This window comes from Mus pahari, chromosome 12 (genome assembly GCF_900095145.1).
Source record: "Mus pahari chromosome 12, PAHARI_EIJ_v1.1, whole genome shotgun sequence".
In the NCBI taxonomy this organism is placed as follows: domain Eukaryota; kingdom Metazoa; phylum Chordata; class Mammalia; order Rodentia; family Muridae; genus Mus; species Mus pahari.
The window spans coordinates 30,225,260-30,252,605 of NC_034601.1; the positions used below are offsets into that span (position 1 = coordinate 30,225,260).

Sequence of the window (27,346 nt, forward strand, 5' to 3'; positions counted from 1 at the left end):
ACCCCAGCTATTGTGTTTTCTTGTTCTTCGTTACTGTGGGGCTCAAAGTCAGGACGCCCTGAATCCCTCCCCTGCTGAAATAGCAGAGCTATCAAGGAGACCTAGCGCTTACCCAAGCCCCACCACCTGGCCTCTTGCCCAGGAGAGCAGGCAGATGGTGGCCTTCTGGTCTGCTGCTCACAAGCTCCACACAGCCATGAAAGATCCGAACTCTTCGTCCCACGTCACTGTCACCGCCGTGACTCCTGTCACCACTCCAAGGGCTTCTTGGAACCCCAGTTGCAGGGACTGTGTGCCAGACTGCCTCATATTGAGTGCAGAGGAATCGTGAGGACGGGCATATTAACATGGAGTGGTAAACCAGGCAATCCCTTCGCTCCTAGTGTCTTCACGGACACTTCGCTCTGCCTTCCAGTTGCCGCCTGGCCAAGCAACTGCTCTGTCCTGCATCTCAGGACCCATGCATGCCGAGAAAAGAGTTCCCCCCTAGGAAATGCTGAGGAATAAAATTGCCAGGACACCGCTCTACTGAAGAACTCATCGTCCCAGCTTAAGCTTTTGGGGGTGGGGAGGAGGTGAACCATGGCACAGACATCCTTTTTGAAGAAATAAGATAATGTCATCTGACTTTGAGTTATACTGCCTCTTCATCTTCAGATTGCTCAGGGAACTGGGAACACGGTTAGCTTTTCCAGAAGGACTGCTGAGCCCCGAGTTTGGATGGGCTGGGCTGTTGGGGTGACGCTTTGATGACTGCTGGGGTTCAGTGTGTCCTCAGGAAGGCAACCGTGCTGCGAGTTCCTGTAGCTGAGGTTATTGGCTGAAGGACCTGAGAAAAGTCTGTGCCTGGTTTCCCTCTGTTTGTCGTCCCCTGAGGACAAATGAGACGGTGCTTCCTTTGCAAGGGCAGAGCTGTTTATAGCTTTAGGTTCTTGACACACGCTCGCAGGCTTTCGCATGCACAGACTTGATAAATAAGTCCCCCCGCTCTGGACTCCGAGGCAGATATAGGCTCGATGACAGATACTAAGCAGGCCCATCTATTTCCCCTCAGACCACAACCTGAACTTGGAAGGGACCGTAGTAGGGTGTTAGTGGAAGATGGGGCTCTGGAAGGGATAAATGTGGATGGGAGCTTCCTTCCCCTGAGGGTGATCTGCGAAGGCTCACGCTCAGGGAAGAGCTGGGGGTGCTGAAGAGACTGACGTGGAAAGACATCCCAGGGTCTGTATGGACACTCTGCTGGTCATTCTGAGTTCATCGCCTCCTCTGTAGTCTGTGCTCTTCTCCACTCCTCATTGTCAAGAGGCCTGTGTGCATTCATGCCTCCCTGGACTTGTGGGGAAAGGTTATTCTGAATCCTGTCAATATAGCCCTCCTAGAATAGAATCCTTTGCAGCCCCCGTGTCCCTCGTACACCTAGTCATGAGCCCAGACTCAGTTCCTAACAGGCCTCTCTCCTTGCAACTGCAGGCAAATGCTCCTCCTTGGGGTCAGGGAGGGGAAGGGTAGCTTAGTGGTTGAGAGCATGGGCTTCTGAATCAGCGAGCCCTGTTTCAGGTTCCAGCTCCACCACTCCCCAGCTCTGTGGCCTCAGCCTCTCAGTACTCACTTTCCTCGTCTATAGCATGGGATTTGTAACTGCACCCAGCTTTTAGTGTTATCTTGAGGATTAGATGCAGCTATACCTGCACCCGGTAAGCAGTCAGTGGATGACGGCCAGCCTCACTGTCACCATGAAATTCCTTTCTATCTTGCCAGCCTGCAGTGACTGCTAACTGCCTTGTGACCAAGCTGAGCTTCTCATCTGGCAGACAAGAGCTCACCTTCTGGACCATTTGAGTGACACGGCCTGGTTACTTGTTGATCTCTGGTTACCATGCTGTGGTAGCCTCTTTTAATTTTTTTTAGATGTGTTCACTTTATGTTATGTACGTGAGTGTTTTGCCTGCATGTCCGTCTGTTCATCCGGTGCCCACAGAAGTCAGAAGGCGGCACTGGATCCCCTGGAACTGAGTCACAGAGGGTTGTGAGTCACCATGTAAGTGCTGGGAACTAAACCCAGATCCTCTGTGAGAGCGACAGATGCCCTACCCACTGAGCAATCTCTCCAGGCCCCTCTGGTGGCCTCCTTTCTGACCCAGCTGCACTTTTGACTTTTGGGGACAGTTGTTTTATCTGAAAAGTTTACCTCATGCAGATAATTCCCCACTCCCAGCCAAACCGCCGCCTTCTGCTTGATGCTTGTCCTGACCTCTGTGACTCAGACAGACATTTGAGTCTTAACCCAGTGTTGATCTCCCAGCTCTGCCTGTGTATTCTCTCTTGTTTGTTTGTTTGTTGTTTTTTACCTTAGTTATCAGTTCTCTGAAGGCAGGGCCATGTCCCACCATGCTAGTCACACACTGACTGGCCTCCTTAATATACAGCATTAGTAGCAGGCCAGGCATGACCAGCCGAGAAATAGAAATCAAATGCTAGAAAACTTGCCCTAAATTTATAGGAACCAAAAAAGTCAAGAGATTTATGCTAAGGTGTCCAAGAGAACTTGTGGAAGAAATGGGATGACCTGCTCCTCTGCCACATGGAGTCTCTTGGCCTCTTGGCCACAGTCTGCAGTTCAGCAGGTGTCAGTGATGGGAGCTGGGATTGGTCTGAGCGCTGCAGAGAATTTACTTTGGCAAGGATAACCTATTTAAGTGACATGAGCTGGCTCCCAACAGGGACCTGGCTCACTCCTCTGTCAAAGACCAGGGATGGGGCTGCGGGGTGGGGAGTCGTGGGCATTTGTGTGAGACCCTGCAGCTAATAGGACTTTGTCTCTCTCCAGACTGACATCTTCTTAATCTTGTTCTGGCTTTTGGAACAGCACCAGTGAAAGTTTTATAGCTTCTAGAGAGTTCCTCACTGCCGAGGACTCGCAGCCTCTCTGTCTTTTCCTCTGCTTGTCAGCGCCAAGGCGACCCAGGTTCAAAGGCAGCTTTGTAGACTCTGTTGCCTTCCTGCGCATGGTCCCCTTAAGAGAAGCTAGCTGACACATCCCCAGACTCGCCAATGCTCATTTATCTGGGAAGCCTCCATTCACTTTCCTTTTCATGCCACTTCTGTGGGTCCAGACTTCCAGAGATGGCTTCTTCCCATCCTTTATCCCAGCAGGCTTATCTGCCCTGGGTATGGGGACATAGCGGTGGTGGTTGCAGGGTGACAGACACACTATTGTCCCCGCAAGGTCCTCATGTTCTCGTCCCTGAAGATGTGCATCCAGAGAGCATGTGATGTGGGCTTGGAGAAGTCAAGGGCCCTTTCCACTCCTATCTGAGCCGTTCAAGGAACTCTAGTTTGTGCTTTCACCGAGGTAGAAGACGCACACTGTGCTCTCTCCTCCCCCAGGTGCACTTAGCATGAACCCCCCCCCCCAGGGCCTGATAGCTAATCTGCCTCTGTTGGTCAACATTTCATCACTGACAAAATACCTGAGGAAGACCTACGGAGAGAAGGAAACTATGTAAGGAAGGAAATACACATTGACTCTTGGTTTCAGTCCTTGGTTTCAGCTGGCTGTCTTCTTTGCCTCTAGGCTCATGAGGTGAGTCGTGGCAGAAAGGCGCAGGAGAGACATGCTCATGTCCATCTAGGAAGGAAAGGGGAGGACACATAGGAAGGGGCAAGGACAAGATACACCCTTGAGAGGCATGTGCCAATGACCTGCTTTCTCTACTTCTGGAGAGCCGAATCAGAAACTCACCAATAGCTACTAACTCATCAATGGCTGATCCATTGATGAAGTTAGTGCCATCATGGTCTAATAACCTGTCATCAGCACTGCCATCGAGTTACCTAACCTTCAACACAAGAGTTTTGGGTCCGTTTCACATCTTGAACCCTATCACCTCCCCATGGGGCATTGATGTGTTATTTCCTGCATACTGGGGTGTGTGTGCTGCTTTAAAAACCTCAACAGAGGGAAGGATGAAGGATGGTGTACTGGCTAGCTTTGTGTCAACTTGACACAGCTGGAGTTATCACAGAGAAAGGAGCTTTAGTTAGGGAAATGCCCCCATGAGATCCAGCTGTGGGGCATTTCCTCAATTAGTGATCAAGGGGATGAGGCCCCTTGTGGGTGGGACCATTTCTGGGCTGGTAGTCTTGGATTCTATAAGAAAGCAGGCTGAGCAAGNNAGGGGAAGCAAGCCAGTAAAGAACATCCCTCCATGGCTTCTGCATCAGCTCCTGCTTTCTGACCTGCTTGAGTTCCAGTCACCCTTTGGTGATCAACAGCAGTATGGAAATGTAAGCCGAATAAACCCTTTCCTCCCCAACTTGCTTCTTGGTCATGATGTTTGTGCAGGAATAGAAACCCTGACTAAGACAGATGGCTAGGGTTAACATAGTCCCAGACATTAGTATGATTGACTCCATGACGGAAATACCATTTAAGCTGTAAAACTCAGCACATAGACAGTACCACCTGTCAAAGTTCATAGAATTCTGACTTCTTTAGTTCCACTTTTGGCTCACTGTTCTTATTAATTGAAGTATGTCAACCCAGAATGTGGTTTTTGTGCTTAAAAGCTTGCCCCAAGAAAGGCTCAGGGCTATCCCAAACACCGATGGCAGTCACCGGCTTGCTAATAAAGACTTTCTATTGGCTTACGCCCATGTCTGAGCTGTCTTCTCTAGTGGAAACCCATAATAGCCAGGGTGGGTTTCTCAGGCTGCAGAGCTCTCTGTCTGGACACATGAGGGTGAACTGAGATGTAAGAAGAGGCAATGGGCAGGCTAGAACTGAAGCTCAACTTTCGGGAGCAGGCAGAGACTCATGGATGAGAGACAACATCATGCCAGCAAGCAGATGCCCTCCATGGCTGAGGGTTCAAGGAGCCCAGATTCTGTGGCACGGCCAACAGAAGACAGTGCTGGTTTCACCTGGGACAGATAAAGCATTTTCTCCCAGATCATCTGGTGGCTTGTTATAGATATTTTGGGCTGTAGATATGAAGGAGGAAGAAGCCCAGAAGACCTGGAGAATTGATGGGCAGGGCCACAGCCCACTTCCCTTCTCACTACAAAGTCCTCAGGGACTCTGCTTGGCCTGCCTTCTAAGGACCCCTCACTCAGTCCCCAGCCCCATGAGGAGCCTGTATGGCAGTCATTCTTGAAGTCAGCAGCGAGGCCCTTGCCTAGCTCCTGCTTCCCTGCCCTTGGCTGAACGGAGGTCTGTTAGTACAGGATGGTTTCTGAGTTGGCCCAGGCTAGCCTGTGCTTGCTGAGAGCCTCTAGAGAAAGCTGGACCTTGGCTCTCACCTGAGGCAAAGACTTCCATTCCTCTACCTTTAGGTAAGGAACATTCAGCCTCTGTTGCTGTCTTGTCAGTCCTAGCCAGGGTCTCGAGAGGCCACTGAACAGAGAAAGGGGGCCTTTGCCTTCAGGTGGGTGGTCCCATCTCTGGAATCCTTCATGGGATAGCCCAGAATGTCACCCACAAAGGGCATGGAGTTGGTGTTTGACTCCAGATCTTGCCCAGTCCTTCAAGCCCGGGAGAGAAAAGCGTCTGTGGGTAGTGTCCGTGAATAGGGTCGGAATGCAGCTTGGCTCAGGGTGTGTGTCTGGGCGTGGGTCACTTTCCTGGGACATCCTTTAATGAAGCACCTAGCTTTGAGCCTGATGCCCTCCCCTGGCTGCAGGGAGTTGGCATTCTGCATGTGAGTTGGGGGCTTCCCGATTCTTGCTTTCCGTCCATCTAAGACCGGACAGGCAGTGGAAGAATTGCTTCCCGACCTTTTAGATGATCGCTTTATTGAGTCCACACAGTCCCCAAGAAGTAGCTCGCACTGTCCTTGTCTTGCAGGTAAGGAATTCAGGTCCAAGTTACTCAGAGCCATCACGTAAAGTACTGAAGACCCTACCTAAGCTTTGGGTTCTCTGAGGTCCGAGCTCTGTTTGTTCTCGCATCGTGCTTCATCTCCTTGATGTTCTGCAGAGCCCGGGTCCCCTTTCCTTGGGGGCCCCGTCTCCCCACCTGCAGCGTTCAGCCACTGTGTGCTTCCTTCCTTCATGAACGCCATGTCTGCTTTGTGTCTGGGCTTGGTCCCAGCTCTTGTCAGGACCTACTACCCAGAAGCCTTCGGTAGTGTCTGGAGAGGCTTTCGAGAGCCTTTACATCCCCAGCCACGCCTGCTTCCCCTGGCTTTGTGTGCTGTGCACAGAAAGGAGGAGAAAGGAGAAGGAATACGAGGTGGGACTAGGGGAGGGGAGGCTGCCACCTGCAGACTGAGTTCTGGAAACCTCTCTGCTTGCAGCTTGCCAGCGAGGGACAAGGCTGGGATACTGTCACAGTCACAGGGTAGGGTAGGGTAGCGTTCAGAAGGAGTTCGTATCTGTGCGAGAGTCCCCATGTGGCTGGCCCAGGTTAGTTACCCTCTCCTTCCCTTTATGGCCCTGCTAATGCTATCTGAGACCATCTTCTTTATCCGCCCCCAACCCCACCGTCACCCCGGTCAAAGCTACGTCAGAGACTACCTGTGTTCCAGTCTAGAAGAAAATGGCAGTCGGGGGTCGCTGGGCCAGACTGGGTGGGGCTTGTGCGAAGTTGGAGTGAGCAGCGATGTGGGAGCTGCGCATGTCACTCCGGTTCACACCCCTGCCTGAACACCATCATGTGGCCACACCTAGCCACCAGGCTGGACTAGGCAGTGTTGTCTCCCTGAGTCACACTTGGCAAGTGTGTACTGTTTTGGAAAGAAGGGACAATAAATTTAGTTGGACAAACTACCATTCTCTCTCACAGCCTTTAAGCAAGTTGATTACTTTTAAACCAGAAGCTTCTAAATTATCTACCTAAGGAAGAAGTGTTGTGATTATGGTCCATGAAGCAGACCTCCAGAGACTATCTTCTGGAGCGGAAGGAGCACCAAAGACAGGCAGTATATAGGGGAGCGTTAGCCACACTCTTGTCCCTGGGTACTTTTTCCAGGTTCCCACCAGGAATGGTGCATTTTAACAGTGGCCCTCTGCTCCCAGGCCAGGAGTTCATTGGCCTCAAGGTTGTCTGATTCCTCATGCATCACACAGCAGGCCAGGGGTGCTCCTGTAGCCTCAGCACGGGACCCGTTCACCTGCCTGCATCCTGTTGGCAGCATAGCTGCCAGAGACAGGGCAGAGCCCCGTGGGTTTGCTTAGAGAAGCTGAGTCATCACGGTGAGGAGTCCCACAGACCCAGGCTGTTGGTGTCCTCCGGGAACAGCTGAAACCCGTGTGTGCGGTGTTCTTCCTGCTTTACATAAGAAGGAACCTCCTGTGACCTAGAGAGGGGAGAATCTGGCCACACCAGCCAGTCCTTGGGTAGGGGAGGAAGGAGATAGCAGACAGTCTGTAATCCAGATCAGATCATTTGCTATTCCCAAACCTTTCCATGAGCTTGTAGAGCTATCCTCCCACTCAAGGGACATACAGACAGGTCTTAGGGTTCATCTCTCTGATGATGGAGATTTCTTCTCCAGTCCTTAGTGACCATAGTAGGAACTATTTTCATCTGAGCAACTTTTGCTTGGTTTTGACACAGGACTGGGCACTCCCACAGGTGGAAACCCCTCTGGGCCCCCATGTCACGCTCAGGCACGATCAGGCAACACTGACCACAGGTCTGGGACATTCTTCATGGGTAAGCTGGGATATCGGAGACCTTGAAAGGATCCGTTAGCCTTCAATTCCCGTTTCACTGATCGGCTTAGCAGACAAGGGTTTGTTGGTACCCGCTGTGTGTTCGCCTCTGTTCTGAATGATGGAGACATGATGGGTTAGTACAGAAGCCAAGCCAGACCCTGTGGAATCTTCAGCCATTTCTCACTGGGTCAGTCACTAGCCCCAACCCATGCTGTGTTGCACCCCTGACACCTATACACACTGTCTTGTTACAGGAGTCCTCAGTACCGCCATAGAGATGAATGCAGGCTACGTGGCTTCCAGTAGGCTTCATGCCGTTCTTTCCTAAATCACAAGGCTGGACTTGGCATGTCCTGGCTCTCAACATAGCATCCCATCCATTGTGTCTCCTTGACTCAGGCACTCTCAGAACCCATAATTCCCTGCTGAAGCACCTGGCAGAGCTGGCGATGCAGCCTAGTATGAGAAATGCCGGTGCCCCTTTGTCCATGAGGCAGTGGACTTTAGACAGGACAGCCCTCACTAAGAGTGTCCTCGGTCTGTCCTCCCATCTGCAGTTGGATGGGGATGGCTGGCTGGAAGTTTCCCTTTCTTCCCTTTCTAGTGGTTTTCTTTTAAGCCTTCCCACATTTTGACTGGCCATGGCTGGGCATATAGCTCAGTTGGTAGAATCCTTAACTAGAGTTCAGGAGGCCCTGGTTGTGTCTCCAGTGCCTACACAGCCTCTGGGTAATGATGCATGTCTGTCATCCCAGCCCTCGGAGGGAGAGACGGGGGAAATCAGTAATTCGTCTTTTGCTACATAATAAGTTTGAAGCTAGCTTGAGCTGTATGAGAAAACACATTTTGCCATCCCTGAAGGTGAGGAGATGGGAAGGGATGTAGGTGGCTGGAGTGGGCAGAAAGTTAGGGGTGCGTGGGAAAGCTTGGAAGTGCTGCCCTTCACCTGTAGGGTAGAAGCAGGAAGTTGGCGTTTAGGTGGGGCTGCATTTCCCTCCCCTGAACCCTTTCCCTCCACCCCCACCACCCCCATCCCCCTCAGCTGTCACCACTGCTCACGCAGAACAATGAGCGCTTGTCTGACTCGGTGGAAGCAGGAGGAAGCCGAGCCTGGGAGAGGATAATTGTTCTCCCAAGTTGAGATTTTTTGGAAGAGAGAAACTTTATTGCACTTGGATTATAAATAAACTTCTCTCCCACAAACCTTCTTGCCAGGCCACAGAGCGAACTCTTCCTTCTGCCAGAGGTCAGGGAGCCTGCAGAAGTCGTTGATGGGTGGGTGAGGCCACTGTGCAGCCTTTCCAAGGCACCTCTCAGCCCCTGAGCCTCTTCTCATTCACATGCCACCTCCCTCAAACCCTAGCTAATGTGGGAATGTCTTTGCTTTTCTACACTGCCCCGTCTTCATCGTTCCCACAACGTCAGGGTGGTGAGGTGGAGCCTTGGTGTGGCATTGATTCTGAAGGGCTCTGGGCTTCCTCTGGGATTCCCCACAGATCCAGGATGGGCCAGGTGGGTGTGGGCTGTGGCAGTGTGCTACAAGTCAGTGGTGCCCTGGAGAAATGTCAGGGATAAACTAGGGGTTCAGAGGATCCTATAAGTAGCATCTTACTTGTATTTTATTATACTGATAGACTGCAAAGTGCCCTTCCTAGACGGTCGGAGGCCCAGGTGGATTTTTCCAGGGGGCAAAGGCCTTGGCTGATCCGACACTTTTCCTTTCTATATGTGCATGGAAGCTGACATTTACAATGGAAAGGGACTCGCCCAGAGCTACAGTGCTCATTGTTTTCAGATCCAAGCTCAGACACAGTGGCCTCCAGGAGACTTCACTGCTCACAGAAGTGCCCCTTCCCTGCCACGAAACGCTCCCATTTTTGCAGCATGCTAGAGAAGTTGATGTTTAGCTTGGTAATGTATCTACATAAACCTGGAGACTTCTGTCATCATGTGTGTCCCCACCTGATGAGGTTAGACCTAGGGTCTAACCTCGACCATTAGCCCCCCCTAACCACCAGTTCCTCTTTCTGCCACCTCACCTGCTGCTCTGTAAGCTGCAAAGAGAGGCTGCCGTTAACTTTGCCCTCTGAGGACTGCTCAGAACCAGACAGCTGGATCTGGACCTTCAGAAATGATCCCTAGGGATAGAGAGAGGCAGGCCACTGTGTCCTGACAGTGGGCCACCAGTCGCCAACTAGAGTACTATTCTGTAAGTCAGCTTATGCTCTGTCCCCCCCCCCACAGCTTTCTCTTTGTTCAGTAACAGTACCATCCAACAAGAACATAAGGAGAGCCACATGCAGTGTTAGCTTCCCCATCAGCTAAAGAAGAAGAAAAAATTGCAACAACAGAATACCCAGAGGTACAAGAAATTCCAAGTGCCCATGGCTACCTTGGTGGACAGCGCGGCCCTGCGGGGGGCCCCGCTCTCCTCATTGCTCTCTCCTCTCCCTCTCTCCATGCCATGGCTATTCTTAGCCATGACTCCTCAAGTCCTGAAGACCCTGAGATAGTGGCCTTCACCCTGGACCTCTGCTGAGCCCCCAAGGCTGCCCTCTCTTCTACATGATCTTTCTGTGAGGTCACCTGTGGGCACAGAGGTCAACATCTCTCACAATAACTGATTCTGGTCTCCTACTCTCCATTGAATTTCTTCCTTTGGCTTCTATCATACCTGATCTTTTTTTCTTTAACGTTCATTCATTTACTTTTGTGTTATATGTATGGTGTATTTTGCACACGTGTAGTTTATCTGTGCACCACCTGCATTTAATGTCCGTGGAAACTAGAAGAAGGCAGTGGATCCCAGAATGTCATGAACCTTCATGTGGGTGCTGGGATTTGAACTTGAGTCCTTTTAGCCTCTGAGTTATCTCTCCAGCCCCAATACACCTCTTTTATTTTTTATTTTTATTTTTCAAATCAATGTTTCATTGACTCCAAACCATCCCTTCTTTGAATAGGTATATGCCAAAGCCCCCTTTCCCTGGAGACATCAGCTCCCGACTCAGGCCCCTCTAACCTTGAACTCACTACATAGTCAAAAATGACCTTGAATGTCTGCTTATCCTTCCTCTGCCTCTGGGCACTGGGATTACAGGCTTGAGCGGCCACACCCAGTTTCTGCACTACTGGGGGTTGAACCCAGAGTCCACTGAAGGCTTGGCAGGCACTCTGCCAGTGTGGCTCTGTCCCTTGACTGTGCCATTTCTTTAGCTTGTTTTGGCCTCTCTTCCTTGAGCATCTTCCTTTCTCTGCTCCTCCCGCTGTCAGATTTCTCTCCCTAATGTGCAGCTTGGGTCACACTGCCCTGGCGAACACGGGCGATGTTCGAAGCTGGGAGAGTAGGGGAGCTTGCTTCTTCTGCAATATAAACCAAAGAAAGCAGGATTCCAAGTGATATCAGCAGCAGGATCGAAGCCCATGAAAAAGCAAAGCAGAAAGCATTGAAAGAAAGGAAAGGCCAGAAACAAGAGTGAAAGGAAATGTTAATGCCGGCCATCTTTGGGTGGAGGTTGATATTTTCCTGTGGTATTGACATTTTCTATGATGAACGCACATCTTATACTTTGAAAATTCAATACACTTTTATGTTTTGGGGAAAGTAGCCCACAAGAATCTTTACAACTTTGACCTCTAGCATCACGTGCCAGCTTCTTCCCCCAAAACAGACTATCAACTGGTGCTGCAGTGCCAACCTTTGGCTATCTGGAGCGACCGGCTCTCTGGTCAGCCATCTTTTTGCTTTCTCTCTCCCTGCTCGAGTGGTCTCCCTGGCATATGCACGTAGCCTTGACTGGTTCTTTTCCCTCTGAGGATCCAATGCAGGCCCGTCCTTCAGCACTCCTCCGTGTGGCCCTCCTCATCGACTGCCCAGCTGGGTCTGCCTTTTCTGGCCTAGTGTTCCTCTTCCCTGTGGCTTGCTCTGCCTGGCTCTGTGAACCTCTGTGTTCCCATCTCTGCCACTGGGAGGACCGTTTCCTTCAGCCTGCCTCGCTCATCCTAACGAGCAAGAACTTTCCCCTGCTGTCTTATGTGTTTGTCTGACTCTCCTTAAAGAACAACCTCTGATAGAAAGTACTTAGTGGTCCAATGAAAAGAAGCTTACGATCTTGCCATGAAGAGGCACTGTACTAGTATTAGTGTTTTAAGCGTATGTGTTTGAAGAGCTGCTGTTCACACTGTATGCTACTGTCCTCTCGTTTTCCCTCGCTTAACTTTACATTTGGAAAAATCATCTATGTTGCTAAATTTCCTTAAACTGAGACAACATGGAGACTGGGGCATTCCACGAGGTTGAACTGTATTTTTAACTGATCCTTAGTTGTTCCGTGTCTAACTGCTTGCTCTTTAAGGGGACAGTGGAGAGAAAGCTGCCCAGACTGTGGCACAGGTGCCTTCGTCAGGACTGCCAGACAAGGGGCTTGAACATTCTTAAGGTTCTTCAAATGTTCATTAAACTGATTTCCTGAAAGGTTTTACTGGTTTGTGCTGCCACAGCTAAGATTGGGGGTGGGGTGAGGGAAGGAAGGGGTCATGGAGATCTATTCTATTGTATTCTCATTAATACTACCATGAAAAGAAAAAAAAAAAAACACTTTATATTTTTAAAGGCAAAATGCTGCAAAATTTCACTTTTTGTTTGTTTGTTTGGTTTGGTTTGGTTTTTCAAGACAGTTTCTCTGTGTAGACTTGGCTGTCCTGGAATTCACTCTGTAGACCAGGCTGGCTTCGAACTCAGAAATCTGCCTGCCTCTGCCTCCCAAGTGCTGAGATTAAAGGTGTGTGCCACCATTGTGCAGCTAAAATTTCACATTTTGTGTTATTTTTCTAACTCATTTGCCTCTTCTTTATTATTCTTATCTGTTTTTTGTTTTGTTTTGTTTTAGTTTTTGAGACATGGTTTCTCAGTATAGTTCTGGCTGGAACTCTGCTGACCTGGCTGGCCTTGAACTCAGAGATCTGCCTGCCTCTGCCTCGTGAGCACTGGGTTTAAAGGTGTCCACCACCACTGCTGGGCGGTTTTCCCTTGGAAGATTTCATCACCATATTGCTGATTCGTTGTTAAACCCTAACCTGTTTCTGGAGGGTTTGTAAATTTCTTGGCATATTAAGGATATTGTTTCATCTGGTTGCCCCAATCCTTGACTAAATATTTAGGAGATTAGCTTGATGATAGAGGCTGAAGCTTGAGACACCTTTGCCTCATGTCCTCTCTGTCATGTCCACATAACTGACTTTGGGGTCTGGCAGGATTGGGGCTGGATGACCAAGGGATGCACTCAGGGTTTATCTTAGGGCATGTGATCAACTTGGACGAATTAATTACAAGGCTGCCCTGCCTAAGTAAGTGCTGTTAAAGGGAAGCCATGCTTTCTCCATGAGATGTGTATACAAAGTCTGTGGTGTTCCCAGGAATCAATTAACTAAGAGATAAAAACCCAAAAACTGTCTAGCTGTGCAGGGCACAGGATAAACGGTCTCACCTGTTGTCACCATTTGCTTTACAAATTCAAGGGAGTCAAAACCGCAGCAAGATAAAGTGTCATCCTTACTAATGTGACTGTCATAAAACACAAAACCAAACGAACACCTGACAACCAGACAATGAACAAGGGGCCGGGAGAAACCTGTGAAGAAAGTAAGTGGGCTCTCCTACATTGCCCTAAGACTATACAATGTTGCAACCGCTTAGAAACCAGTTCTGAAGGGGACCCTGAAAAAAGAAACACTAAATGCCATTACCATACTACCAGACACTACTCCTGTGGTGGAGAGCAGAACCAAGCCAGTGCAGGGATTTGCATATGAACGTTGGCCATTTCAGTATTGTTCATGATATCAAAGGAGCAGTCGCTACCCAGGAGTCCATAGCTAATAGAGGATGATAAAATGTAGTAGATCCATGCTTCTACTACTTAGCCATCCTAAGAAACAGAGCACTAATACTCATTATAACACAGATTAGTCTCGGAAATACCGTGCTAAGGGAGATGCGCCAGCAGTGAGAGCTACCTAGCATGTCTGACTCTATGTATATAAAAAGGCCATAATAGGCAAATCTGTGGAGACAGAAAGGAGCTGGCTGGGCTGGGTGTGGGAAGGAGGGTTCTAACGGGCACAGCGTTTCAGGGAGAAGGTTGCAGGTGTTCTGTGAATGCACTAAAGTGCTGAATTGCACACTTTGAGAACTCCATGGTAACTGAATCCTATCTTCACAACACTGAGAACTAAGGGCAGCTCAGGTACAGCGAGGCTTGGCCTCATTAGACAGGTGGTGGCCATTCTCACTCGCAGCAGCGGGTGCCTTGGAGAGCGATGTGGCAGCAGGGTCCCCAAGGATGCTCGCCCAATCTGGCTGTGGCTGCGAGGAGCCCCCACCTAATCAGTAGTTCTTTATGTGACCTGGGTCTGTGAAGAAAGCCTGGGGCACCTAGGGCAGGGCGAGAGAAAGTTGAGTGTTCTTTATTAAATAGAATAAAACAAAACTGCCCCTAAATTAAATTGGGGATAAGTAACAGCGTAGTGTAGTGGCGTGGGACTAGCTCTGAGCTCGGAATGATGAAGTTGTGATCTTGGCTCTGCCACTGCTTTGGTCTGTTACCTCAGGCAGAGCCTCCGTCTTCCTCATTGGCGAGGAGGGGGGTGGGTGGGTGATGGAGCCTGGCTTGTTTGTCTTAGAGGATTTGAGAGGACACACAAAGCATTTGTGTGAAAGTGTTTTAAGCCTGGGAATTGTTGCCTCCAATCATTCTGTGAGGTCTGTCTCTCTCTTCACCTCTTGATCTGTCTGTTTCTCCTAAAATTATTTCAGACTTTGTGTGTGTGTGTGTGTGTGTGTATGTATGTGTGTGTGCAGGAGTGTTTCTCCTGCATGCATATATGTCTACCACCTGAGGGTCTGGTGCCTGGGAAGGTCAGAAGACAGCATTGGAGCCCCTGGGAATGGGGTTAATGGATACTTGTGAGCCATCACATGGGTTCTGGGAACCAAACCAGGGTCCTCTAGAAGAGCAACAAATGCTTTTAACCACTGAGCCATCTCTGCAGCTCTTTTTTGTCCACTAACATTTTTGCAAGATTTGATGGACCTTGTTCATGCTGTGAGGTGAGCTTCTAAAGATTCCTAAAATGTATTCAGGAGATATTCCTACTAACTTACCAGTAACTAGTGCTTCGGCTTTAGTAACATTGTATAATTGCATTAACATGTACTGCCCTTTTAGAATCATTCTGTGAAGTGACAGTTTCCAGAGAGAGTGATGTAACTGATAGGCTGGGGTAGGTGATGAGACAGGAGCACTCACAATGAGACTTGTAGGTGGTTAATGGCAACGCAGGAGCTAGGGGTTCCGTTTTCTGCTTGTGGGGAGTCCTCTGAGTGTCCTGGTGTATAAGGGCATTCTTCCAGGGACTTTACATAGAGAGGCTGGAAGCCCCTCAGGAGATATGTTGGCTCTTAGGAGATTCTTGAGCTGACAGGTGAGTGTGGCAACCCCAGGGTAGCGGGATGCTAACATGCTGGAGTGGAGAGGAGTCGGTGCTGGCAGAGGTGGGCTTGCTCTTTGGTCCAGAGGCCTAGGGATACAGCTATATATCTAGTGTGCAACCACCCGGTGTGCCTGCACATTGAAAGAGCTCACTCCAAAAGCCCCTGAGCACAGATGATGTGGTGTGGTAGCTCGCACCATTAATCCCAGATTTTAGGAGGCAGATGCAGGTAGATGTATCCGAGTTCAAGGCCAGCCATATAGTGAGACCCTGCCTCAAAGACAAAACCACCACTACCACCAGCACCACCACACCTTTATTCTTTGCAGGGGGGGGGGGTGATTTTTAGAGCTGTCACCATAGTATTAAAAACAAAAAAGTCTAAAACTATGTTAATATTCTTAAAAAGCATTGAGTGCCTAGTGGAATATGGCGCAGTATCCAAGGAAACTTGCTGGTCGATTGTCTGAGCATATAATTTAAGATGATTTTTTTTTCCTTCCTTTATTTGATTTGAAATCTTAATGGGATTCTACTGCAGTCCCCTGAGCTTCCCACCACTACTGTGTGGGACAAAGGATTGCCCGCGTAGGAGAGAGACACTTTGGCAGGCTTGTCAGCTCCATTTATTTGGAACTCATGTGGTTGTTAGCTTCATGTGTTTGTAAACTGGCAACGGCTGGCGACAGGAAGGAATGGTAACTGTCATATAGACGGAGGTGGTAGGACACATCTATGGGAGAGCCCCTCTTCTTCCCTTTAGCAGGAGACCGTCCCTCAGCCCCTGGGTCCGGAGGTCACCTAGTTTCTGGTGGCTTGGGTGGGGTATGGCAAATGGCACCTCTGGTCTTTGGCTTGCACTTTGTTGGGAGCATACAGAGACACGTCAACTGTCACTGCAGCAGAGGCAGAGTGCGGGTGAGGTGATGTGGGGGGCTAGCCTGCATGTTAGGGTTTGCAGGTGACAGGGCAGCCATGGCTGGGAGTGACAGGCAAGGCTAGTAAAGGCTCTCGCTGGGATCACCAGGTAAAACCTGGGTCCCTCCGTTCAGCCTAAATTTCAGAAAAACAAAGCCCAGTATCTTATGTTGCATGGGATCAACTTCTGCTAAAAATGATTCATACTGAAATGCCCTGGCTGAGGTTCAAATAACAGAATAACCTGTCTTCTGACCTAAATTGCCAAATGGTGAAATTTGAGTCTCTGGTGAATTCTGACCATCACTACCACCTCCATTACTGCCAAAACCCCCTCTTCCAACCCCCCCTCTTTCACCACTACCACCACCACCTCTTTCTCTTCCATCACCACCATCACCATCAGCTCTTCACACCCTCCTCCTCCACCTCCTTCACCATCACTACCTCCACCTCCTCCTCCACCTCTACCATCACCATCTGCATCAGCTCCTCCACCTCTTCCTCCTTCACCATCACCTCCATCACCACCCCTTCCATCACCATAACCACCACCTACCCAATCATAACCACCACCACGACCACATGGCTGAGTCTTGGAAACAGGAGCTAGGCTGAAGAGAAAAGTGCACAGGGTCTTTCCTAACGTGGGTCCCTCTTTCCTTCCAATCTGCCCATGCCTGGTTATTTCTCCTTACACTCAGCCATGTGCCTTTTGCAGTGGTGTTGAGAAAGGAGCCTCAGTACAGACAGCACTGCCTGAGGCCAGCTGCTGGCATTTCTTTCAGTCTTTCGCCAAAGCAACAGGGCACAAACCCAGTTCTGTAATCCATACCTTGGCCCAAACCAAACCCACAGCCTGTGGGCAGCCAGAGATGGGGTTTCCAAAGTGTGGATGTTTGGGAACTATTAAATATTCATAGGCCTCTCCCCACAGGACAGAATTCCAAACAATCCTCAATGGTTAGGGTCTTCCTGGTGTGGTCCTCGTTGGTCCTAGGCCCCCTGGGCCTTGTCGCCCCGTTCCAGCTGCAAAGCTTGTGTGAAACACAGAGGCCAGGTCAGACGCAGAGCTGAGATTTTGCTACTCTGTTGGAACCCCCTAACTCTATTAGGTGTAATGTCTAAGAGGAACTTGTTTGCTCACACACACACACACATGTACACATGCATGCATATGTTTCCCATGCAGCTAAATATGTCCCTTGAAGTCAGCATGGGGTTGATCAACAGTCCTGTCATTTCAAAGTCTCAGCAGTCCTTACCACCGTACACTTGTGACTCTCTGCTAAGTAAGTCTTTTCTAGAAGACAGAGCCTGCCCTTGCATTTACTTTGTTCACTTCCACGGAGACACGGGGAGAGGCTCACTCCACAGACTCCATCGATTACGGTGTCAGTGGAGGAGAGCCGGGCAGCATTTGCATGAACCATCCTTGTGTCCAAAGTATCACGTGTGCACTAGGCTCCCCAGGTGCCTGGAAGCAGAACCCCAGGAGGGTTTGACCGGTGCCTCCCCTCTAGTCACAACCCAAGAAGAATACCTGCAGAGAGCGTTAGCACCCGTGAAGACCTGGTGCACACCCTAGCCTGCTTCTTGGTAGACAGTGAGAGCAAGCAGTGAGTGAGGCAGGCTTAATGTCTCTCACTTAGTTCCATTTGCCACACCCCACCTCCCCCTGATCTTATCCCTGACCTGAAACCCCAGCACCATCTTGGTCCTGACTAGTTTGTTTTTAGTGAACGAGAGATGAAGTACAGTGCTTAGCGAAGCCATTTGGACCCTATTGGGTTACTGCTCCTGCTTTATCTGGATTTGCACGGACTGCTGCCATTGGCCTGTGGACAGCAGGAAAGGCTAGATTACAGCAGGAGAGAGCAGGATTGAGACCTGGGGATTAGGACCCACTGGCTATATAACCCCAGCCTGCTGATAATTACCTTGGAGTCATGTCTTAAAAACCTACTGTGGCCTCTCTTTTTGGCCCCAGAAAGATAAAAACCTACCTACCCTTTCTTTGGCCAGCTCCTCATAGTCTCTCTTCTAGATATGATCTAGTGTTCTTTTTTTTTTTTTAACCAAGATAACTTATATACAATAAAAAGCATCTGTTATGGATTCAACAGATGCATGTAGAAATGTGCACCAATACAGTTGAGATAGGTAACAGTTTTATCACCCCAAGTGAGTTCCTCCTGCTGCCCTGTGTAAACACTTAACCATACTCCTACCCCACGTAGACATGTATCTGTAGCCCTATCCGTGGTTGTGCATTTCCCAGAATGTCATATCTGTAGAATCGGGCTGCCCTCAGGTGTGGGCATCTCTGCCTCTTTCATTTTAGCATGGTGTGTATCAGTGTTGATCCATACAGGGCACAGCAGCGGTTTATTCCTTTCTGTGATGGAGTTGGTATCCATGAGCAATCAAGTGCAGAGTCTTTGCAACAATGTATCTTCTCATCTCATTTGAATAAACACCTAAGAGGGGGTATGGTGGGGAGACTGGGATTCCAGAGTTACAAGGCAACTGCACATTAAGCATTACCCAAAATTGCAGAACTATTTCCAGAAGTGGCCAGATTATTCCCATCATCAAGGTGGAAGATTTCCGGCTCTGTCATCTCTGTCTTTGGTATAGTAGCGCTTTCTTCTGTCTTTCCATTTTAAACCAACAGTGGCTTTGGCCATCCTTATGGTGACAGCAGTAGCTCTTTGGTTTTGAATTGGCATCTCTCTGATGGCCACTGGTGTGGGTAGAGTGTCTTTGCAAGTCCTCATTTGTCATCTACCTATCCTAGTGGACAAACAATTTAGTTGGACAACCAGTTAGTTGGGATTTTGTTTGTTTTGGCTCTTTTAAAAAGGTAAGCTTGGGCTGGTGAGATGGCTCAGTGGGTAAGAGCACCCGACTGCTCTTCCAAAGGTCCGGAGTTCAAATCCCAGCAACCACATGGTGGCTCATAACCATCCGTAACAAGAACTGATGCCCTCTTCTGGAGTGTCCGAAGACAGCTACAGTGTACTTACATATAATAAATAAATAAATAAATAAATAAATAAATAAATATTTAAAAAAAATAAAAATAAAAAATAAAAAGGTAAGCTATTTGTTTATTTAATGTTTGAGTTTCAAGACTTCTTTATTGATTTTGAGTTTAATATTTTATCAAATATATCATTTGCAAATATTCTTCCTATTCTGTGGCTCGTTTCATTTCTATAGCTTTTTTTTTGAGAGGTATTCTTAATTTTTTAAAAATTTATTTATTTTATTTATATGAGTACACTGTAGCTGTCTTCAGACACACCAGAAGAGGACATCAGATCCCATTAGAGATGGCTGTGAGCCACCATGTAGTTGCTGGGAATTGAACTCGGGACCTCTGGAAGTGCTCTTAACCAGTGAGTGATCCATCTCTCCAGCACCGATGTTCTTAATTTTAACAAAATTCATTTTTGTCTTTTTCCGTGATCATTTGCATTTTTGATGTAACATCTAGGGAATCATTGCTAAATGCAAGGCCATGAAGTTTTGTTTTGTTTTTTTTTTTAATTTGATATTTGTTATGTAATGGTATATTACCTCAGCTCTTGGGAGGTAGAAGCAGACAGATTTCTATGATTTTGAGTTCAGTTGGTCTGCATAGTGAGGGCCAGGTCAGCAGGGTTACATAGTGATACCATGACCAAAACAAACTTATAGAAGAAATATTTCAGCTTATGGTTCCAGAGGGATGAGTCTGTCCTGGCAGGTCAGGATGTGTGGATACAAGTGACAGGTGTGACAGCAGAAGCAGGAATCAGGGGGATCACATCTTCATCCACAAACATGAAACAGAAAGCAAACTAAGGAGGGAGGCAAGACAAAACTCTCCAAGCTTGCCCCCTAGCAAGGCTCCACCTCCACAAACACACTTGGCATTAGGTGTTTAAATACGGGAGCCTATGGGAGACATCTCTCATTCAAACTACCTCATATTGTCTCAGAAATGCTTATTATTTATTCTTGGACAATGCATGCTCTTCAACATTTGTGCTGCACTCACTGTCTGGCTTGATGAACTGCGGGTACCCCTAGCTGCTAAAATGGCTGGTCACACCCAGAAGACAGCTCTCCCCTCCCCACACCCCCTGCTTCTTACATTCTATCCGCCCCTTCTTCCTTGATGGTCCCTGAGCTAGAGTTGAGGGGTGATAATGTCTGAGCATTTAGGACTGAGCACATTCTCAGCACTTTGACCAGTCATCAGTCTGTGTTGGCTGCTTCCCACTGCAAACAGAAACACTTCTGACCAAGGCTGGCAGTAGCACCAACAAATGGGTATAAATATAAACAGTCAGAAAGCAGTTTGGCATCACGTTCAGTTAGCGAAACGACCGTAGTTAAGTTTCCCCTCTAGGGCCACGACTTCCTCTGCCTTGAGCTTTTAAACAACCCATTTATAGTGCTAGACATGAGTTCCCTCCTGTGGTGCAGGCCACAAACCCAGTGGTTGGCTGCCATAACATTTATGCCACTATTGCACCCAGGCCAGTCTTGCATGGCAAGTCAGTATTGGGCAAGCAGAGCTCACCACTCGGTATGTTTATTGATCGCCTTTCTCCCCCAGAGACTCGGTAGCATTTCTTGGCACTTTGACGAGGAATAAGTCAGGAGGAAGTTTCTAAGTCAGTGTCAGCTTGATTTCTCTATGTCCCTCAATCAAACTGGGGCTTTCCTTCGGCAAGAGGGTTATGATGGGCAGTGAAGAGCAATGACAGTAGCCTGTGCTGTTTTGAGATCCTCTGTGACAATGGCTTACAGAAAAATAGCCACACCATGGCTGAGATGTTTTTCATTTGACAACCATGTCTTCTTGGGAAAGCGTTGTCTGCTCCTGCAGGGTACCTCCATTCAAGTGCCTTAATCTTTTTTTTTTTTTTTTTCCCTTAATTAGTTTTCAAAGCAATACGTTTCCACAAGCCTTTTTTGCACATATTCAGTTTTGGTTAATATACTCCCTGCCCCTTCCTCTCTCAAACTCCCTTCCCCACCCCAGGTAATCCTTCCATCTCCAGTGTTCCTCTCCTAAGGCTATGTCACCTGGGTTCTAGCCCCTTCCTGACTTGAGGCCTCTTCCCCTCCCCCTTATCACGGGCCCTTTCTAGCCTTCTGACCTCTACAGATACTTAAAATTGAACAAAGAAATGTAAAAGTTTAAAGCTAGAATATGTGGACTAGAGAGATGGCTCAGTGGTTAAGAGCACTGTCTGTTCTCCCAGAGATCCTGCATTCAATTCCCAGCCACCACATGGCAGCTCACGATTCAGCGCCCTCTTCTGGTATGCAGGCATACATGCAGACAAAAGACTTGTATACAAGCCGGGCGTGGTGGCGCACGCCTTTAATCCCAGTACTTGGGAGGCAGGCGGATTTCTAAGTTCGAGACCAGCCTGGTCTACAAAGTGAGTTCCAGGACAGCCAGGACTATACAGAGAAACACTGTCTCAAAAAAACAAAAACAAAAACAAAAACGAAACAAACAAAAAAAAGACTTGTATACATTAAACAAATAAATCTTAAAAAAAAAAAAAAGCTAGGATTTACCAATGCATTTGAATACTTTCTTGAGGAGTTTTATAGTTATAGCTTGTAGATTTACATCTTTGCTCCTCTTTGTTTTAACTTTATATACGGTGTAATATAGGGTCTAAGTTCCATTCTGTTGTATGTATACAACTGTCACAGCCTCGCTTGTTGAAAAAGGCTCATCTTTCTTCCTTTAATTAATTGCTTATTTTGTAAAACTCAACCAACTATTAATATATAATTTTATTTTAAACTCTATTCTATTGACCTATATATCTGTGCTTTCTAAATTACTGAACCTTATAATAAATCTTGAAGTTTAGTACTTTAAATCACCTTGGGTTATTTTGCCTGTTCTTATTGCTTTGGCCATGGTTGTGTTGTATGTGAAGAGTATTTGGGGTAAGAACTGACATCTCTGTTTTGTAATACAATACACAGCTCCCCATTCTAAAAATAAGCTCTACTATTCCTTTCATCAGGGTTCTGTAGAAAATACTTAATTAGATATATAGTACACATCATTTTCATGGACCTAATGCTATGTTAATGGAACTTTACCAAATTTTACTTCCAATATTTTGTTGCTTGTGTATAAAAAAATACAGTGGCTTTTAAGAGTCAGTCTTAGAGCCAAGACTTGCACAGGCTTTCATGTTAACTCTGGTCAGGGTTTCCTGCATTCATTAGAATTTTCTGTATAGATAATTATACTGACTTCAAATAGACAGTGCTGTGCTTTTTTTCCCCTCAAAATCTCTCTCCCTCCCTCCCTCCCTCCCTCCCTCCCTCCCTCCCTCCTTCCCTGCCTCCCTTCCTTCTTCCTTTCCCCCTTTCATTGGGTCATATTATGTTGCCCTGGTTGGTCTTGAACTCATGGACTCTGTTGATCTCCTGCCTCAGTCTCTTGAATAGCTAGGCTTTCAGGCACACATAGGCTGCTGCCTCTGGCTCCAATCTGTATGTCTTTCGTTCTTTTTCTTGTCTTCTTGCATGGTCTGGGACCTCTACCCCTGCAATGAATGGGAAACATGAGCAGGAACACCCTTAACTTTTCCTTAGCGCCCAGGGAGAACATCCTTCAGTCCCAGTGAAGGGTGTTAGCTGTAAGTGTTTGTATGTGTCGTTGATCAGATTGACTTTACTTCCATTCCTAGTTTGGTGGGAGTTTTCCCCTTAGGTTATGAATGCATGTTATATGTTGTCAAAGGCTTTTTCAGTAACTACTGTAATGCCACGTCGCTTTTCTGTTTTATCCTGTCAATATGGAGAAGCGCTTGGTGCTTGAAGCAGAAACCAGCCTCCATTACTGGGGTAACTTCCCCCAGGTTGTGCTGTCATGACTCATTGATTTACCCTTGTTTAGCACGACATTTCTCCAGATTCTTCTGTTCCGTTCCTGCCTTTGCCACCTAGCATCCCCTATCTCCTCTCACAGATTCCTCTAGCTAGCATATCCATTGGCCTTCACCTCTGCATCTCCAAAGCTATCACTTCATGGCCCCAGGGACTTCCCAGCAGCCTGCTCTTGTTTGCGCATGGTCACTGACCTGATTATACCGAAGGCCGTGGTCTCTTTTCTCCTTTCTTGTCCTAGGGTTCTTCTGTGCCAGCTCTGCCTTGCCTGGCCCTGGCCCCGGCCAGGTCTTTGTTCGCTCACATTTTGCCTTGTGTCCTAACGTACCTTCTATTCCCTTTGAATTTGCTCTTATGAGCCTTGGAAGCCATGTGCTTGTCCTGGATTTTGAGTCAACAATCTCTAATGGTTCCCCCTGTATCCATGTTAGGCTTGGCTTTCTCAGCCTGAGCTACCCATTTTCCTTCTGTGGATTTCTGGAAAAACTGAGTTCTTTATTCAAGGACCATGTGTCTCTCGTGACCGATGGCCTCACTGCGTGTGTCTCAATGCTCAGCACACCCTGACCTACCCAGGGGCCTCCTCATCTCTCCTCCACTTAGGCCCTCATCTCCACCTTTTTGCTTGACGTACAGTGGTTTCTGCTTTGTATTACTGGTTCTCTTTCAGTTTTCAATCACACATCTCCTGATCTTAGATGGCCTGAGTTGCTACAACAGAGTGCCATAGACTGGGTTAACTTATAAAAACATTTGTTTCTCTCATTCTGGAGATTGGAAGTCTGAGATTAAAGTGCCGGCTGGATTCTGGTAAGCATCCTCTTTGGGGTTCTCATGTCTTTATACAATGGGGAGCAGAGGCAAGAGAAGAAGTGAGCATCTCTTCCTATTAAGGCATTGAGCTTAGCCATGAGGGAATCCACTCTTTTGATCTAGTCACCTCCTTACCCCACCACGGTAGACATTTTAGGGGCACTTGAACATCCCCTATGTAACATTCTTTAGGTGGCTTGCTAGCTGCCATGGAGCAGGATTTTCATCCCTTGTCATAAAGAGAGTCCCAGTGTCATGTCTTTACATAAAATGCCAAGATTTGGGGGTTGGTAGGATTTGGATGGAAGTTGGTGATGGTAACATTAGCCATCAAAGTTGGGGCCACTGGTCACCTGAACTGCCCCTACCTTTGGGTTCAGAGCAATCTTTAGCTGTGGGGAAGACAGACTGTGAAAGGTGAGAGATAACGTCACTTTGTAGAGCAGTGCAGTCACTCTCTGGGACATCTCTAGGGACGGATGGCACCGTAGCCAGCCTGAGCCCATGTGGCCTCCGTGCCTTCGCTGGGCTAGGGAGGCCGTGAATGAGGCTAACATGACCTCAGAGCGCAGCAAGGGAAACCTTCATTAGGCCTAAGGTCTAAGTAGGGGACAGAGACAATGGAAGCCCCAAAGGACTGTGGGAGTCTTGCGTTTCACCCACTGCTGGGAGGAGGGAAGCCCTGAGTAACACTGAGATTTATATGAGCAAGCACCTTCCTCACACAGGCTTGGGGGCCAGTGATGCAGAGCGGGGCCTCGTGCTCTGGGGTTGACAGTAACAAGCTAAGGAAAGAAACCGGAGGAGCTCAAAGTCCTCACAGCCCCCAGGCCTAAGTGAGCCCCTAAACTTCTCTCCCGGCTTCTGTTCTATGTGTCTCAGGGCAAGGATAGGAGGATCAGGTTCAGCATTGTAAGTATCCATGGAACATCACTCGCCAAGTACATCCTGGAGAACCTCAGCCCACTGGGCTTGTCGGGTGCCATTCCCTCGCGTTTGGGGGGTGAGGGGGCGAGGGGGCGAGGTCTGTTGTATCATTAAGTTTTACCTCAGTCTCTCAGTAAGGACTCTTTCCAAAGACGCTTAGCCTTGGGTCTGCTGAGCAGCAGGGCAGGAATGCTTTCCCCCATATAACTCAGTCAGCATGGAGCAGGGGCCCCAGGAAGAGTGGGGAGAAGGCAGATGCTGGCGTATGGGGCTGTCAGAAATCTTTGGCTGCTGCAGAGAATGGAAGCCTGGGGAAGAAGGGATTGGGCCTCGTCTCATCCCCCCCCCCCCGGGCCAGGTCCATCCCTCAGAGTAGTTATTGTGGTCCTGTGGCCTGGACTCATGAGAGCTGAATGTTAGAGTAATAAGTCAGAGGCCCTTTGTGCTATACCAACTCACACTTTTAAAAAGTGAAGTCCCCCTACCCTTCCTGTGGAGCCTTCCTGTTGGTACCCTCCTGCTCTATCCAGAAGGTTATTTTAATTTGTGATATCTCTGACATATTTGATACGATTATTCTGGGTCTCTGTGGCCCTTAGGTGCTGTGCCTCGATCACAGGCCAACCAATTTCAGATCTTTGGGAACATTAGAAAATCTGGACGATTGAGTTTGACTTCTTCTAGTCTTATGTTGACCACGCTGGTGTGCATTTGTTAGTGGCTAGGTATGAACTTGCTAAGATGTGGACTCGGGGCTCTCTGTACTTCAGGGTCTGGAGGGCCAAGGTCAGGCAGAGCTCCCGTGTCCATGCCCGCTGTCTTCCTGAGTGTCATGTGCTTGTCTTCTTCCTCTGCAGCTTGTCTCCAATGTCCTCATCTTCTCCTGCACCAACATTGTGGGTGTGTGCACTCACTACCCAGCTGAGGTCTCCCAGAGACAGGCCTTCCAGGAGACCCGTCAGTGTATCCAGGCTCGGCTCCATTCCCAGCGGGAGAACCAGCAACAGGTGAGTGAAGAGCGGCCAGGAGGCCTGGATGTCAGCCAAGGCCTGCTGCAGACACACAAGCAAATGGCTGGCTTGTGATCTGCCTGCCTGTCCCCCAAGGCCAGGCTCATCCCTCTGCCCAGCCCCTCCTCCTAGCAGGATTTCCTGCAGGGAGCCCAAACCTGCCTCCCTAGAATCTTGCCCCTTAACCTGTGCTCTCCTCATGTGGCCCTGTGGTCAAGCAACAAAGGCCTTTCTCTCTCCTGGTCCCCCACAAGATGAAGATGTGAGAATAGCCAGCAGCCTGGACAGAGGCTTGGTCCCAGGAGAAGGGCGAGAGGGGCTAGTACCGTGAGCGGCTTGGGGACCCAGCCCAGCTCTTCTTCTCTATCCACTTCTGGGTGTGGATGCTTCAGAGAAGGAAGACTGCCCGGCTTCTCCCCAGACAGTATTTGACCAGAGAGGCTGTCTGTTGACAAGGCCACAGCTTTGTGCCACGAGAGAAAACACTCAGAATTTCTCCAGAGTAGGATGGGGCGGGGGCTCAGGTTGGCATCAAGGTTCTAGCTATTTCTGCTCTGAGGGAAGGGGTTCAGTTCTGAGTCACCACTGCCTCCTTTTCTCCGTGTCACCCGGACAGATGGTCATCTCTCCTCGCTTCCCCTCCAACACAGGGTAAAGCTATGGTACCTCCCCAACAGGAGACCGAGGGTAGTGGCTGGTATCCCCAAGAGGGCAATCAGCAGGGTGATGAGTCTCCACACACTTGGACCGGGCATAACTCTGGAAGTTCTTGTAGACTAGCAAACATTGGCAGAGGCTCTTATATGCCGCATGCCATCAGCTCCTGTGGCAGATGTGAGCACAGACGGCCTCTCTTTTGAGCTGGAGACAGGAAGGGATTGGCCAGGGCTGCAGAGAAGTCCACACGGTGGCTGCTCTGCTCACTGAAGTGTGGGTGTCTCTGTCTGGTGGGGATGCGTGCTAGATACTCACGATGACATCGTTGCTGACATCCAGATGGCCATGTAGGGATGAGCTTTCCAGGTCCCCCCTGTCCCTGCCTGTCCTCTCTAACCCTGCCTCTGTGGCTCTGGTGTTTTGCCAGGTGCCCGATGGACATTGACCAGTCTGAAGCCTGGCTGTCCTTGTTCATGCTTCGCCACTTTGGAGACACAAGGGTAGATATTCTGGGCTGGCTCTCAACCTTGTATGTAGGCAAGGATGACTTTTGAGCTTCTCGTCCCCTTGCCTCTGTCTCCCAAATCCTGTGATTATAGGCATTTCCTCAATATGTCCAGATTCCACACTGCTGGGATAAAACGCAGGGCTTCATGGCTACTACACAGGTACTCTCCTAACTGAATTATGCACAGCCCTAGCCCTGCCCCTAGTCTCTATTCACTCAACCCTCCCTGGGCTTCTGGCCTAGCTTCTTGAAGGAAGCTTTGCTCAGCAGTATCTCCTGGGTCTTCTCACTGCCCTGATAGGCTTACCTCACCTTCTGCACGCACCTGCTCGCCCCTAAGTCCCGCCTTCCTCGGGATCCTCATCCCTGTGTTTCTCCCCTGAGAAAGAGACGCCTTTGTCACTTCCATTGTACGTGGTCACTCTGGACATCA

General features: G+C 48.7%; 1 protein-coding gene across 1 annotated transcript in view; it reads left to right on the plus strand.

Moving 5' to 3' along the window:
* The window catches only part of Adcy5 (adenylate cyclase 5), a 151,105-nt gene that overhangs the window by 69,725 nt on the left and 54,034 nt on the right, over positions 1–27,346 (plus strand). Inside the window, exon 2 of the mRNA XM_021209004.2 lies at positions 25,596–25,745. Coding sequence (XP_021064663.1) covers positions 25,596–25,745 — 150 coding nt within the window. The remainder of the gene's footprint in view (positions 1–25,595; positions 25,746–27,346) is intronic.